The sequence below is a fragment of the Gekko japonicus genome, unplaced genomic scaffold (assembly GCF_001447785.1).
Source record: "Gekko japonicus isolate JY-2015 unplaced genomic scaffold, Gekko_japonicus_V1.1 scaffold780, whole genome shotgun sequence".
Taxonomy (NCBI): Eukaryota; Metazoa; Chordata; class Lepidosauria; order Squamata; family Gekkonidae; genus Gekko; species Gekko japonicus.
Genome location: NW_015168071.1, coordinates 1,207,817 through 1,221,958, shown reverse-complemented (window position 1 = coordinate 1,221,958; position 14,142 = coordinate 1,207,817). Strand labels below are relative to the sequence as shown.

The 14,142-nt window shown below is 42.3% G+C and overlaps 1 protein-coding gene across 1 annotated transcript in view; it reads right to left on the bottom strand.

Annotated features, from left to right (window-relative positions):
- Positions 1-14,142, bottom strand: part of MALRD1 (MAM and LDL receptor class A domain containing 1) — a gene marked incomplete at its 3' end in the record, with an annotated part of 156,338 nt that overhangs the window by 127,790 nt on the left and 14,406 nt on the right. The window contains exons 2-6 of the mRNA XM_015414606.1: positions 12,692-12,832; positions 8,574-8,725; positions 5,868-6,029; positions 2,071-2,130; positions 1,825-1,921 (exon numbers count right to left, since the gene is read on the bottom strand). Of these exons, the coding sequence (XP_015270092.1) occupies positions 1,825-1,921; positions 2,071-2,130; positions 5,868-6,029; positions 8,574-8,725; positions 12,692-12,832 (612 nt within the window). The remainder of the gene's footprint in view (positions 1-1,824; positions 1,922-2,070; positions 2,131-5,867; positions 6,030-8,573; positions 8,726-12,691; positions 12,833-14,142) is intronic.

Sequence of the window (14,142 nt, the reverse complement as noted above, 5' to 3'; positions counted from 1 at the left end):
GAGATGTAAAGAGAGAGAGATACTGGGATGGGAAGCTTAAAGCTTTGAAAACATTTTTCCTTTAATGCTTTAGTGAACAAAGGTTTTTTTTTTGGGGGGGGACCATTTTGGCAGTCTCTGAAAGCCTAACATTAAAATGGCAGCTGAGCCACATGGACCTTCTCTGAACTGCCAAACCTCAGAATCGCTCAGGATTGATCCATTTGGAGGAAGACTGCAATCCACATAGGACAGGCTTTTAAAAAACTGCTAAAATCACGACCAGCGTGCAGGAGCAAATTAGAGAATCACAAAGAGAAAACCATGCAAATTTGCAAGGAAGGGCAGGAAATTAGAATTACTATGCAGCAACTGCACTAGGGCATTGATTAGAAGCCAGTAGCAAATTATAAAGCTACTAATGAATTTGTACATAAAATGAAAAAAAGAATAGCCATTCATCACCAAAGAAGAAGAAGAAGCCAGTAGCATTCACTCAAACTGTGGTGCAGAAAATTCTCTGACAACCAGGGTCAGGGCCGGAGGCAAAATGAATACAGGCAACTGTCAGCTCCAGATACCAAGCAGAGTCCAGAGGAAGAGTTCAGATTACAAGCAAAGACTGAGGTAGGTAATGTCCTCACCACAGAGATGGGCTGCTTGGATTGATGGACATGCTCTGAGCCTAGAGCAGGGGTCCCCAACATGGTACTCGTGGGTGCCATGAAGCCCATTGACACCTTTTCTGGTGCCCACCAAGGGTTTTTAGAAAGTGGGTGGGGCCAGATGTGGCTTTTGCCCAGCAAGGCTTCTGAGTGACCACTGGATGTTGCTGTCGATTCTACAAATCCCCAAAACACCACAGCACAAATAAAGAGCTGCTTACATGCTTCATAGGTATAGCTCCTTTCTTTCTGTAAAGCTGCCATGTGAAACAAACATCATCCTACTGCTAAATTCCTAGGGTATTAAAGATTTGAATGTTGGCTCTATGATGCAACCACATTGCTTAGCCTCCTAAAATATTGAAGAAACTGCATAATGTACTGCAGAGGTTATTTTTGTTTCCATCTCAGGAGGCAGTCTTCTTTTGGAGTCCTATGGGCCCACAATTGTTTGCAGAAGCTAAATTTACTGCATTCCAGAATATAACACAAATCACACCGTAAAATAAACCGAAGGACTTAATTCATGAGACAGTTTTAGGACAGCTTTGAATTCTGTGACTCCTAGGCCTTGAACGTACAGTAATTTTGTGGATTTTACTTCCTATCTGGCCACTCAAGTAGTTGCCAATAAGTCCAGATGACTGAAAGATAGACTGGGCATGTCCTAGTGCTGAAAAAGCATGCAACAAAAGGTTTTCTTGTAGGATAGGATGTCCAAGCTCATTGTTGTAGTTTAGTGGACTGTAAAGAGGATTCCAGGAAATCCTGAGTAGCTGCAGGCTAATCCATTCCAGGAAAAGCAGGACACATGGTATTCTGAGCAGAAACAGTAAGCTGTGGCTTGGCTGTATGCACACATGTGAACTAAGAGATATTCAGACCCTGTAACTTGTGCTGTCCTTTGTTAACCTCAAAACTTGAGTCCTGTTCAGTCATTCAAGTTGTATACACCATATTTGAATGACACTCCCACTATTCAACCATTCCCTCTCCAAGTAGCATCTGTTGCACCCAAATAGCTTGATACAAACTACAAGTACATTTAAAAGAGGTACTAAGACCCCTGTAATTTGTTTGTGTCCCTAGAATGTCTCCAAGCCATACCTCCATTGTTTTTTCCCATTTCTAATTAACTGTGAAAGAATAATTCAGCATTGCTAAAACAATTAATTCTTACCTTTTGTTAGAAAACACTCTCCAGTGACTGATAGATCATCAATAGCGATGGTTTCACCTGGAGTCCAAGGTTCAAATATTTGTCCTTGAATGATAACCTGTAGAATATTCAGCAGAATGTTTTGAAGATATTACTGTTCCTAGTTGTTGCAATGTTGGACTTCTATCTACTATTATAAATTTAACTTTGAGGAATTTCATCATAGGGGTTTGTGGAAGCTCTAGCTTCCTCTCTGCTCTGCTTTACCTTCCAACCAATGCCAGATGAATCCTGTATCCTTTTATTACCACCATCAAAAGCATTAACCTGAAGGGACACAGTTGCCCAAAAACCTATCTATATGACTAACCAGAAAGAGCTGCTTTTTAAAGAAACCCCGCCTCAAAACAAGGAAAGTAATCACTTTTAAGTTTCCACAATTTCTGAAAAATCTACCTTAAAGAAGCTTTGGGCAGTGACTGATTACCAAATACCAGTGAAGCCTGAAATAAAATTTCACTAACCCCTTTGCTATGCCCTTTTATAATCTGAGAAGGAAACTAATATCTCTTTCCTTTCTGATGCCTCAACATACACTCTGATTAAATAAGCATTGTAATTTTGGAGTAAGATATATACTCTCTTCTCTCTTTGCATTTTTCATTTAATGTGGTTTGTTTGGACACACAGAATTAGAGAGGGAAAATATGAGCACAGATTTCCCTTAATAACATTCTGATGCCAAGAACGTGGCTTTCATATGCTCTTCCAAAAATACATAATATACGTGATATGCAGAAACAAAGTTAAGACTAATTATTGTACATAATGCTAAATGACATTTCAATAATAATAGTAACAATAACTAAATAAACATTGGTAATAATATTCTTGCACACAGTACAATAATAACTTTTTTAAAAGATTGATAGTAATATCCTTGCACACAGCGCACTATTTATCTTGCATTTACTTTGGTTGCTTTGGGCTTTTTAATATCTTGTTTTTACATCTAGCTAGCACTTTATGACATTGGATTGTTTTTGGATGGTTTTATCTATGTTATAATTGTTTACTTATGTTTTATCCTTCTGTAAGCCATCCTGAGCCTGCTTTGGGGGGGGGGAGATGATGATGATGATGATAATAATAATAATAATAATAAAGCACAGGCTCATTCCAGTATAGCAACTGATGCCACATAGATCCATTCTTTCTAAAAGCACATATAGATAAATCATACACGAAAAGAAGCTGAATAGCTTTCATAAGCCTGCCAATACTCTGCTGTACACAGTGGTAGCAGAGCAGGGGCCGTGCTTTGTACACAGGAGGTCCCAGGTTCAGTCCCTGGCAACTCCCATTAAAAGTATGAAGTAGAAGGAACAAAAGTTGGAACTAACCAGGGAACACTCAAAAAGGTGGAGACAAATTTGGTTTGTCTGAATACGTGTATTCTTTCCTTTGGCTGTTGTGCTGAATACATGTATTCATGTATTATAATGAAAACTATTTATTTATACATTTTTATACATTAATAGGAATATTGCTGGGTGAATCTCCTTAGACTCCATATACCCATGCAAACTGATGGCCAGCCCACCAGCTATGCACTGAAGCTGAGCAGGTGCACAACACCTTCCTATTTCTTCAGTCCCTGAAAGGTGTAACTATATGAACTTATGTTTGTATTTCTGTATAGTGGTGATGCTGCTTATGTGTGTCTCTAGCATGAATACCTATGCAATATGTATTCAGGGATTGCTGTATGTTGTGTGTTGCTTTGTTCTGCATCTCATGCTTGCCTAGAAATAGGCTGGCCTGGGCCTGCCGTTGCACATACGGACCATGTGCGTCCCTGGAATGTATCCCATGACTCTTTGGGATGGAGAAGACACCGCGCCATTGCACCCACTTGGAGAGCTATGGAAAATCCCCAGCGAACCCCGGCATTCTTGGAATGGAAAGAGCAAGTGACCCTACTCCCTTAATCTGGTTTGGAGATCTAAAGACAATAGCGTTTATGGCTTTGGAGCAGGAACCAGATCTGCAAATCAAGAGGTGTCCATGGGAACGGAAGATTCACACCTTGCCAAAAGGCACCTTTGATGTAGGAGTAGGATCTGCATATTGCCACCACCCCTTAGGAGAGCGTCATCCCCTTCGTCATCCCCTCGTCACCCCCTCTTCATCCAGTAGTGATAGTTTAGAGGACGGGTTTGATAGTTTATGGCTGGATAGCACATGCCCCAAAAAGAGTTTATTTAAGGAGAAACTCTCCTTTGTCTCTCTGGTTAACCCACCTTCCCCATAGCAGTGCACTAAGGTGCTACAAGTGACTCTACTACTTAAGTTCTCCGGGAGTCGCGACCCAGAGAGCTCACACGTGGTTTGGCTGGTCCTACCTGTGTGCCTTGGAGTTCACAAGCTGCTGCTTTCGGCTGCCCAGCGTTCCAAGGAGGGGAGTTCTTCCTCAGCTGGACCTCAGATGAGTATAGCCGTGCCCCATTGTGTCTTCCCCATTTTGATGCTTTTGTTATTTTCTATGCTGTAATTGTTCTGATGTACTATTGTAACTAAGGAGCTTGTATGAATTTGTGTGATTCCGATTTTGTATGCCTGATGAAAAACCTTTAGTAAAGACAACATTTATTCTTAATCCTAGCGTGTTGTCTCACTTCCTGGGATATAGCCGAGCGTCTCATTGGCCATCTGACCTCTGTATAGACTGGTATAGAACTTACGCACAGCCACAAACACCCAAACTTCCTTGGTAGATAACTTGGATTGGGTCTCCAGGAATTTCCTGGAGAAGTTGGCATAACAAAGGCCACAGAAATAGGATATTTATGAGACTCCTGGTGGCCTGCCATTATTATTATTTAGTGCTACGTGAAGCTCCCTGGGCTTCTACTCCACCTAGGCATTTCCTCATTACTTAATTTTTTTAAATGTATTTAAAAATATTTCCATGCCACCTTTCCACCCAAACAGGGTCCCCAAGTTGGTAAACATCAAACATTAAAACATTTCATTGTTAACAACTTTTGAATAAGATATATATATTCAATAAAAATGTACAAACATACCTAACACTGAAAACCAGAGAGGAGACCAATAACAGTTCCTGGCAGACACCTGGGGAACTAGTAAAGCTGTGGTTTATTACAGTTTGCCTGAAATACCTAAGGCCTATGTTCACCTGTCTCATTACAGCCTGGAGGTCCACCTATCCTTTACTGCCTCTACTGTCTGTCAAAGTTTTGTACCTGTTCCCAGGATTCAGTCCTTGCTGTCTCCAGCCATAGGGTTAGGCACAGAGATATATGTCCCATGAAAGGATATCATTCATGGACCCAGGCCTGGCCAGCTGTTTCTCTCTCTCTGACTCCTACTCTAGCCTTTGATTCCATTTCCTTCTGCCACACACTCTACCTGGCTGACTTGGCCTTTACTCCCAAGGGGATGTCTACTTCTAAGGTGGCCTTTAACCCCAAGAAGCTACTAATGGCAGTCTTTGGTCCTGCCTGCCCTTTAGGTACCTCCTGGTAACTAAAGTTCTCCCTCTGGGGGCTGTCCCTGGGTTCTCTCACTGCACACGCCAACCTGGGATGTCGTAGAGTGTGACATACTATTATTCTCATTTTCTATTTTGCCCTTCCTCCAGGGATTTTGGAGCACTGCATATATGGAGCACAGCTGATTAATATTTGGCTTAGCAAGTCACAAGAACAACTGGTTAGCATAACTGCAGCACACAAAATGCTGATGAGCAAATATGGTTGGACACTTGGTTACTGCAAGAGGGGATCATTAATATATCCTCTCACCATGTGTACTAGCATGTGACAATTGAACTCATTTCAATTTGATTTTCATGCATAATTGCTAAATTAATTATTCAATTAACTCATGAGATAAGGTCAAGTAATAAGATAATACTTGCCACAAATTTATCATTAAAATCCACATCTCATTCACTCAAATTAACTTCTAGTTCAAGTTCTAGCAGAAATTGACATTCCAGTTATCTCATATCAAGTGCACCAGAACAGCCAGCATACCTCAGGGTCCTGAGTACTGTTGAATGTAATCACAGCCTTTTGCCATTGGTTTTTTATTCCTTCTGTCTCCTGCCATATGGTCTTTAAAGGCTCATCAGGAAGAGTCTGGAGTCCTACTGTAAGGGTCCCATTTATTTGACCAATCCAATAGTAAAACAAAATCTAAAAATGAGAAATGGTCTAAGACAACTGGCAAATTGCGGTGGCAACAAATTACATGAGAAAAAGATTAATCCAAATACCTGGCAAGTGAGTTGGTTACTCGACACAGAGAACACTCTGCTTCTCAAAACTGAAGGGTATGGGACCCGTTCAGAGGGCAATGTCAGGAAAAAGGCTATGTATAAGAAGAAGATAGATTATTTCCACACACAAAAATTAATAATAGAATTCATGTTCTAGAAAAGCCAAAAGAAACCAATCAATGAAAGAAATGATGGGTGAGGCAACTAGCCCAAATTAAACAGACCTACTCCTGAACCCTATGACATCATGGCAACTGGGAGTCCCAGAATCGACAGCACAGCTTGCGTCACATTTTTTAAACAGAGAGATCTTGATTGAAACAATTGTTACAAACTTAGAGGTCTTTGAAGAAGCTGAGCAATTAACAGTGCAATCCTATATAGGGATATCCATTTGGATACTTCTGGTCTGAATCTATAACAGAAAAATACTTTATTGGGTATCTGGAGTGATATCTAGAGTTTCGGAATGCAGACAGTTGGATCACCCCAAATTGCAGAAATATTCTGGAATATTTGGGGCCAGCATTTTATGTCTTCCAGGCTTGTTCTTCCTTCAGTTTTACAGGTTTAATTGGGGTTGTAATAGCGTCCCTTGTTTAATTTTGTTCGTTTGGATTCTCTGGTTTGACATTGGTTGTTTTGGCTTGGATTCTCTGATTTGCTCTTGATTATGTTGGAGGTTGTTGGTTTGTGATGACACCCCTTCTCCCAACCTAAAAATGAGGGACTTAGATTTCATACCCTACAAACTTATTTTGTTTTTGTTCTTTTTAATAGCTTTATCTTTATAACCAAGGCTTTGGGGACTGCTTAGTCTTCTAGTCCTCAACGAGAAAAATGCTTGGATTCAGCATGCCACCCAGCATTCACTTGGCATATTATGAGGGGATTATGGGTTTGAAGGAACCGCACCATGGGGTTGATGAAAACAACTAAGGAACAGGGCCCCCCGCTCACAGTATACACAACTTGGTTGTTTCTTTGTTTTCCTTTCCTCTATCCTTCTAGGAAGAAGAGGAAGAAGAGGAAGAGGAAGAAGAAGAAGAAGAAGAAGAAATTGGATTTGTACCCCACCCTTCACTACCCAAGGGAGTCTCAGAGTGGCCTACAAACTCCTCTCCCTTCCCCTCCCCACAACAGACACCCTGTGAGGTGGGTGGGGCTGAGAGAACTCTGACACAAACTGGTCTTTTTCAAGGACAGCTGTGCCAGAGCTTGTGACTGACCCAAGGTCAAATCAGCAGGTGCAAGTGGAGGAGTGGGGAATCAAACCCGGTTCTCCCAGATTAGAGTCCGCGCACTTAACCACTACACTACACTAGAGAGCTGGAGCCTGAGAAAGTGTAACAGTTACAAAGCAGGGGCTTTTTTGTTTGACTTACTCAGACTTGTAACATGGAACAGAAATGCTTTTAACATTTAATTGTTTTTGACAGGAACAACACCCAAACCCTACCTATCTTCAGAATACCTGAAGTCCCTAGTAGACTCCCTGCCTGATCAGCTGACTTCTTAATCCTTCTCCCACCAACATCCAACTACCCTCAACTTTGTCAGTCAGCCATCAGTTAAACTTCCAAACCACTTTTTCTTTTCTTTTCTTTTTAACATTCCAATCCAAGGTTGAAAGTGATTAGCTGAGGCTCCTGGAGGGCAGAACTTGAAACCATCCATCACATGATTCTGTTCATATTTGGAGTCTTTTTTATTTTTATTTATTTGATTTGTTAATCACCCTATCCCAGCTTACACCTTTACAGGGACTTGCAGATTGCTATCCAATTCTGAACTGACTGGCCATTTATTGGGAAGGGGGGAGGGGGAACTTAAAACAAAATATATAGGGGGAGGAAAGGGGAAGGGTGCCAGCCAATACAACCAACCATTCCTGTCCTCAACCAAAAACCTTGCGGAACATCTCTGCCTTACAGGCCCTACAAAATTACACTAGGTCCCACAGGGCCCTAGTGTTATTTGGCAGAGAGTTTCACCAGATTGGGGTCAGGACTGAAAAGGCCCTGGCCCTGGTTGAGAACAGCTGGACATTCCTAGGGCCAGTGATCACCAGCAAGTTGGTATCAGAAGAGCGCAGCGCTTTCCCATGGACATAACGGAGGAGTTGGTCCCACAGATACATTGGTCCCAGACCACTCAAGACCTAGAACCTGAGTCAGTACTCCACTGGAAACCAGTGTAGCTGGCACAGCACTGGTTGAATATGTGCCATCTGTGATGTTTCTGTCAGGACTTGTGCCACTGCATTCTAGATCAGCTGGAGTTTCCAGGTCAGTGTCAAGGGTAGGCAAGTGTAGAGTGAGTTACAGTAGTCTGCTCTGGAGGCCACCCCACTGACTCCTACATCAGTGAGGCGGTGAGTCAGAAGGTCAAGCAACAACAGCAGTTCTGACCTGCCTTGATCCAGCTGTCTATGGAGATCATCAGTCAGGGTGACCAGCACAGTCTCCATTCCATAGCTGGGATGGAAGTCAGACTGGAATGGATCTAATGCCAATGCATCATCCAGGAAACCCTGGCGCTGCTCAGCTACTGCTTTCTCAATCACCTTACCCAGAAATGATAAGTTTGAAACTGGATGGTAATTGCCTGGATCTAAAGGATCCAATTATGTTTTTTTTCAAGAACAGTACAACTATGGCCTCCTTAAGGCCAGTAGTTGCTTGCTTGTTTGCAGGGGTCATTTCGTAGAAAAAGAGCTAGGGGAACTCATTAGCATAACTCATTAGCAAATGGCACACACCCCGACATCAGGGGCCCGGCGGTGGACCTGCAAGGCCAGCGGGAGTGCGAGGAAGCCCCGCCAAGGCCCTCCCTGGCCCCAGGCAGACAGGGGTGGGGAGAGGCGGGGAGGAAGCAACTTACCCTCCCTCTTCTTCTGCCTCCTCCTGGCTGAATGAGGGCTGGAAGCGGGGTGGCCGGAAGCAGGGGCGGGGCTTCATCATGTGCCCCGCCCCCCTGCACCTCATCCGGGGGGACTGCGTTCCCCCGCGTTCCCCCCCCCCCCGAAATGACCTCTGCTTGTTTGGCTATTGGCTTCTTCGCCCTGGAGAAAGCATGTAATTTTTTCCCCATAAGAAACAATGGCGACAAGTACTAGGATGCCTTGTTCAGGGGCCTGTAGAATGAGACCCCTTAATCCAATTCATTTGAACCTTGGGGTCTCTAGTGGACAGACAGGACTAGATTCTCTGCACTTATGATGTAATTTCCTTGGGGGGAAATCCAATATATTCCCCTGGGAAGAGACCCACCACCACCATAAGGAATAATGGATCTGAACATTTTTAGAATTCTGGAAAAAATAGTATTTCAAGTGGTATTGGGGACCTGAATAATACAGAATATCAGTATGTAAACCCTTCCTGTAATCCAAATTTTAAAAATGGTTTCTTTTCAAGTGCACATCCCTAATAGTTTGCAGATTTATGTCCCTCTAATCCCACTGAAGTCAATGGATTTAGATTGAATAACTCAGTATAGGACTGCACTATTACCATAAGACTGCATCCCATGTTCAGATACAAGGTTCCTTTTGTTGTAAGTAAAGGTAAAGGTTCCCTTGCTCGAAAGCCGGCCAAATCCAACTCTAGGGTTGCGGTGCTCATATATTTAAAACATTAATTTTAAAAAGACTGCATCCCAGATGTCATTGGATATTGTGCTATTATTGCACTACAACAATCCCTTGCAACTGCATTTTATTGGTGTGGGCAAGACAACTCATTAAGAACAGCTGCAACGATTGTGCAATATCCAACAATGTGTGGAAACAGCCTACGATCTGTTCATAGATTTTTCTCTGTCATTGCTGCTGCTGCTGCTGTTTACAGACTATAAATAAACACTTATAATATCCATTATAGTGAATCCAGGTGGAGAGTGTAGACTATCAGACCCTGTCTACAAACTCTGGGATGGAAAAGCTTGGATCAGCCCTTAGACAGGACAGATCTGCTCTTGTCTTCCACTCTGCTTGTTTTGTACTCTTTCAAATCACTCAAAATGCAGCAAAGTCTTATCTGAAGCACCATCTCATCAGTTTTTGTATGAGTTTCTCTACTGTGTTTCCTCCAACCCAAATCCTTACAGCTCTTTGATACACTCTAGTGTCTTCTTTTCCCTTTGCCCCTACCACCTTTATCTTGTTTGTTTAACCTACACTGGGCCCAGGCCAGCCTCTACAATATCTAGCACACCTTTGAAGTTTAAGAAAGTAATTGCTCTGTGGCATGAGCTGCAATGAATTTTATTTGTGAACAAACAGACCCCAAAATACTCCTTTGTTTTCTGGACTGCAGGAGGAAAAGGTGTATTCATAACTCCAGCAGTGATACAGAGACAAGGCTGCCAGGTCTTAGGAGAGGGGCTTGTTTATGCAGTCAAAACTGGGTTTATGTACAAGTTACAGTTAGGGCTTCAGATTACAAGAGGCTGTTGAATACAAAAAAGCACTAAAATCATTAAATTGCATTACTTTTTTTGTAATGTTACAAGGCCTATTAAATTTGACATACTGTAGGGCCTTAGCATGTCTTAATCCACAGAGGGCCTAGCCTCAACACCCAAACTTCTAATAATAATATAATCACTGACAACAGGAGGAAAGGTTGTTTCCTCATGTCACCTAGTAGAGGGTGGCATTAAAACCTGGTCTTCACTATTAAAGGTCTGAACATGTTTTGCTTCACTGCCGGTTCTATCAGGAAATTCTCATAAAGATTATTTTTTCTTTGCTCAGAAGGTATTCGGGCCGTTCCGACCCGGAGTTTCCTAGGATGCTTCCTATAGGTGCCAACCCACAAATTACAGCTCCCAGTGTGAGGTTCACAGTTGCCTGCAAAATCCGCCAGGAAAGTTTATGTACTGTAACAGGATTTTAACAATAATCACTAATTATCTTTTACCTGTCATATTGTATATTTATATATTTTATACATCTTATATACATTTAATATTGGACTAATTCCCTGTAATTCATCTGTAATCCATCTGAACTAGTTTTACCTGACTTGTGCTGGTCTTTGACTATATCAGTAAACTGAATCGTTAAAGCTCCTTATTTCCCCCCTTTCTTCATGAAGGTAGTGCAGTGGCAAGAAAACTGGTGAGTCCAATAACATCTGCCTTGTTCCACCTTTTAGTTTTCATTTATATAACAAGCCACACTTGCATGCTGGCCCCTCAGATTGCTCTTCTTCTGTGGCCTCTGTGCAGGACTGGTATCAGCATACCCTCGGGTGGTGCAGCTGCCAGGGCCCAGGCTTCTGGCAAGGCCCACTGTTGCCGACCCACACCCACCATGCCATTCTCTGCCTGCTCCCATGTGTCCATGTGCCATCAGGGAAAGAGCTTTGGACAGTATGGATGGCTGAGAGCAGAGGCAGTGGGAGGGCTTGTGAGCAGGGCAGGGAAGGATGCACAGGTAGGTAGTGAGACACACGAGTGAGTGGGTGGAAAGGGTGCCCCTGGGAACTCTCTGCCCAGATCCCCCAAAATCTGGAACCAACCCAGCTCTGGTGTATGTCCGGTTTATTGGTAAAACCATTTCCAGACTCATCTTTTTTTATGCTACAAAGGCAGTGCATTTTGTGGCTTCATACCTTGAACTTTGAAGCCCAGGAATATATTTACTTGATTGGGTGAGTCACTCCTTTCTCATCTGATTTCCTGTCTGACTGAAGGTCTGCTCTGACATAAATCTAGAGGATGTTTACCCACTCCTTGCTGGAATAATGGATATCTGAGCCTACAAGCAGTCTATCCTTACCCAGTATTGATGCTAAACTCCTTCCCAAGCCCATATTCTCATAGGCAGCCACTCTACTCTAAATCCAGCCCTATTTGAATAAGTTAATTATAAGAAAAAAATTGGAGTCCTTCCCTCTGCATTATTAGACTCCCTTTTTCTTCAGGGTGCACATAGTACAAGATTGAAGAGTATGTCATTAATGGAGGGCAAGAAAGGGCCACAGGCTAAAGATCTATCAATTAATGAAGAAAACACTTAAGTTTTCTCTAAGAAGCTAGAACTCTCAGAAAATGAGAATGCAAGCTTGGCCTCCATGCCAATTCTATTAACTATATAAGCTTTGAAATACATTTTATTGTCTACCTTTTGGAATGAAAGTCATCGTATTGTGCCACTGAGAGATAAAGGCTAAGATTTTATTATAGACTTGTATTTTGTATGTATCTATGAAAAGCTTATGAGAAGAGGTCCTTGGAGAGGAACAAAACCTCACTTCTATACATGGAAACTTATTTTTCCTGATGTCATTATGATAATTTTTTTCTTTGCTGGGATTTGGATGGAAGAAATGTTTTATATTTGTATGACTAATCCTACAGTTGTTTTAGTTGTTTGTCTTTCTAAATTATAAGAACCACCCTCCTACAGGAATCTCTCACATTTAATTAAAGTGCCTCTTAACACTTCACCCAATTATTAAGCCTGCATAACAAGAACATCTGGGAAGATGGATGTTCTCTGAATTTCCCAGTAGCTAGGAAGTTTGTGAAGGTAGGTTTATTCCTTGTAAGGAAATCATTTGTTCTTACCTGAGCTGTTTCTATTGTGGTCAAAGAGAGGAGGTCCTTTGATGCTCACCCCATTTCTCCTTATCCACCCAGAAGGTAATCTTCCATTTTCCAATATAGAGCAGCAATCATTCTCAAAATCACATATTTCATAATAGGAATCTAATTTTAAAAGGCAAGTTTCATAATTTGCAACTGTTAATGAAGTCGCTCCTTAAATGAATTGCACAAACATACATTTTGACACATTGATTTTAGTAGATTATTTGTCTAATTGTTCAGTCTTTTAATATATTCAACCTAAACAAAAGGTCACAGGTATACATAGGCTTGCCAAATGAATCTTACCTGGCGGCAGGGGGGTCCTGCCCAGCGTCTGGACGGTGCGCGCGCGCGCAAAGCGCGCGCACACTTCCAGGATGTGACATACAGACACCGGGCATGCTGGGGGCGGGGTCACAGCCATTTGGGGGGGAAACATAGAGTTTCCCCCTCAAATGGCTGTGGCCCCACCCCCAGCATGCCCGGCGTCTGTACATCACATCCGGGCGGCGCGCGTGGGGAGGGGAGGGGTTTCCCCGGGCCCGATTCCGCGGAGGTGGAAATCGGGCCTCAAAAGCGGGGGGAAATCCGCCCCCCGGGGGGATTTGGGAACCCTAGGTATACAGTATTTTAATTCTGTACTTCAATGTTGCAGTACTACGTGGCCATCTCAGGCTTGGAAAATTCCTGAATATTTGTGAGCAGAGCCTGAGGAGGGTGGAGTCTGAGGAAAGGAGGAATCTCAGCAGAGATGTGATACCATAGAGTTCACCCTCCAAAGCTGCCATTTTCTCCAGACTCTCTGTAGTCTGGAGATCTGTCATCGGTCTGGAAGAACTCCAGGCCCCATTTGGAAGACTGATGTGATTGATCCATGAGAAAATCTGTGTATTTGGAGAGGTATATGTACCCCCCAAAAAACTGGTTCATGAAAAAGAAATCTGCAGTGAGCAGTCATCCATCTGCTGCCATATCAGAATAATTTTGCCTGGAAACATATGACACAGGATAATTCAGCCCCATTTTGAACCACATTGTGAGAAGTTTGGGCTGTGTAGTCATAAGCATTATGAACAGGCAAAATAAACAGTTCACTATACATGGAACACTAGCATTCGACAGTTCAAGCTGTTACAGTCCCAGAAAAGAGTCTATTTCCTGCCACTCCATTATGTTTGAATAAGACTATATGAGGAAAAGCAACATAACTAGAAACAGAAGGAAGAGGCGGCTACAGTGCATTTCTCCCAAAATCTAAGTAATTCTTATGTCTTTTCATTTATTTTCATAAGTGCATAAAAATTATAGAGGCTAGCAAAAAATAAATATTCATAAAAATGTTTCTTAGAAATACTGCTGACATCATTTAGCACTAATGCTTCAATATGCAATATTGTACGGGTCAGCAAGACTGTTTACTCTTGTGCAGT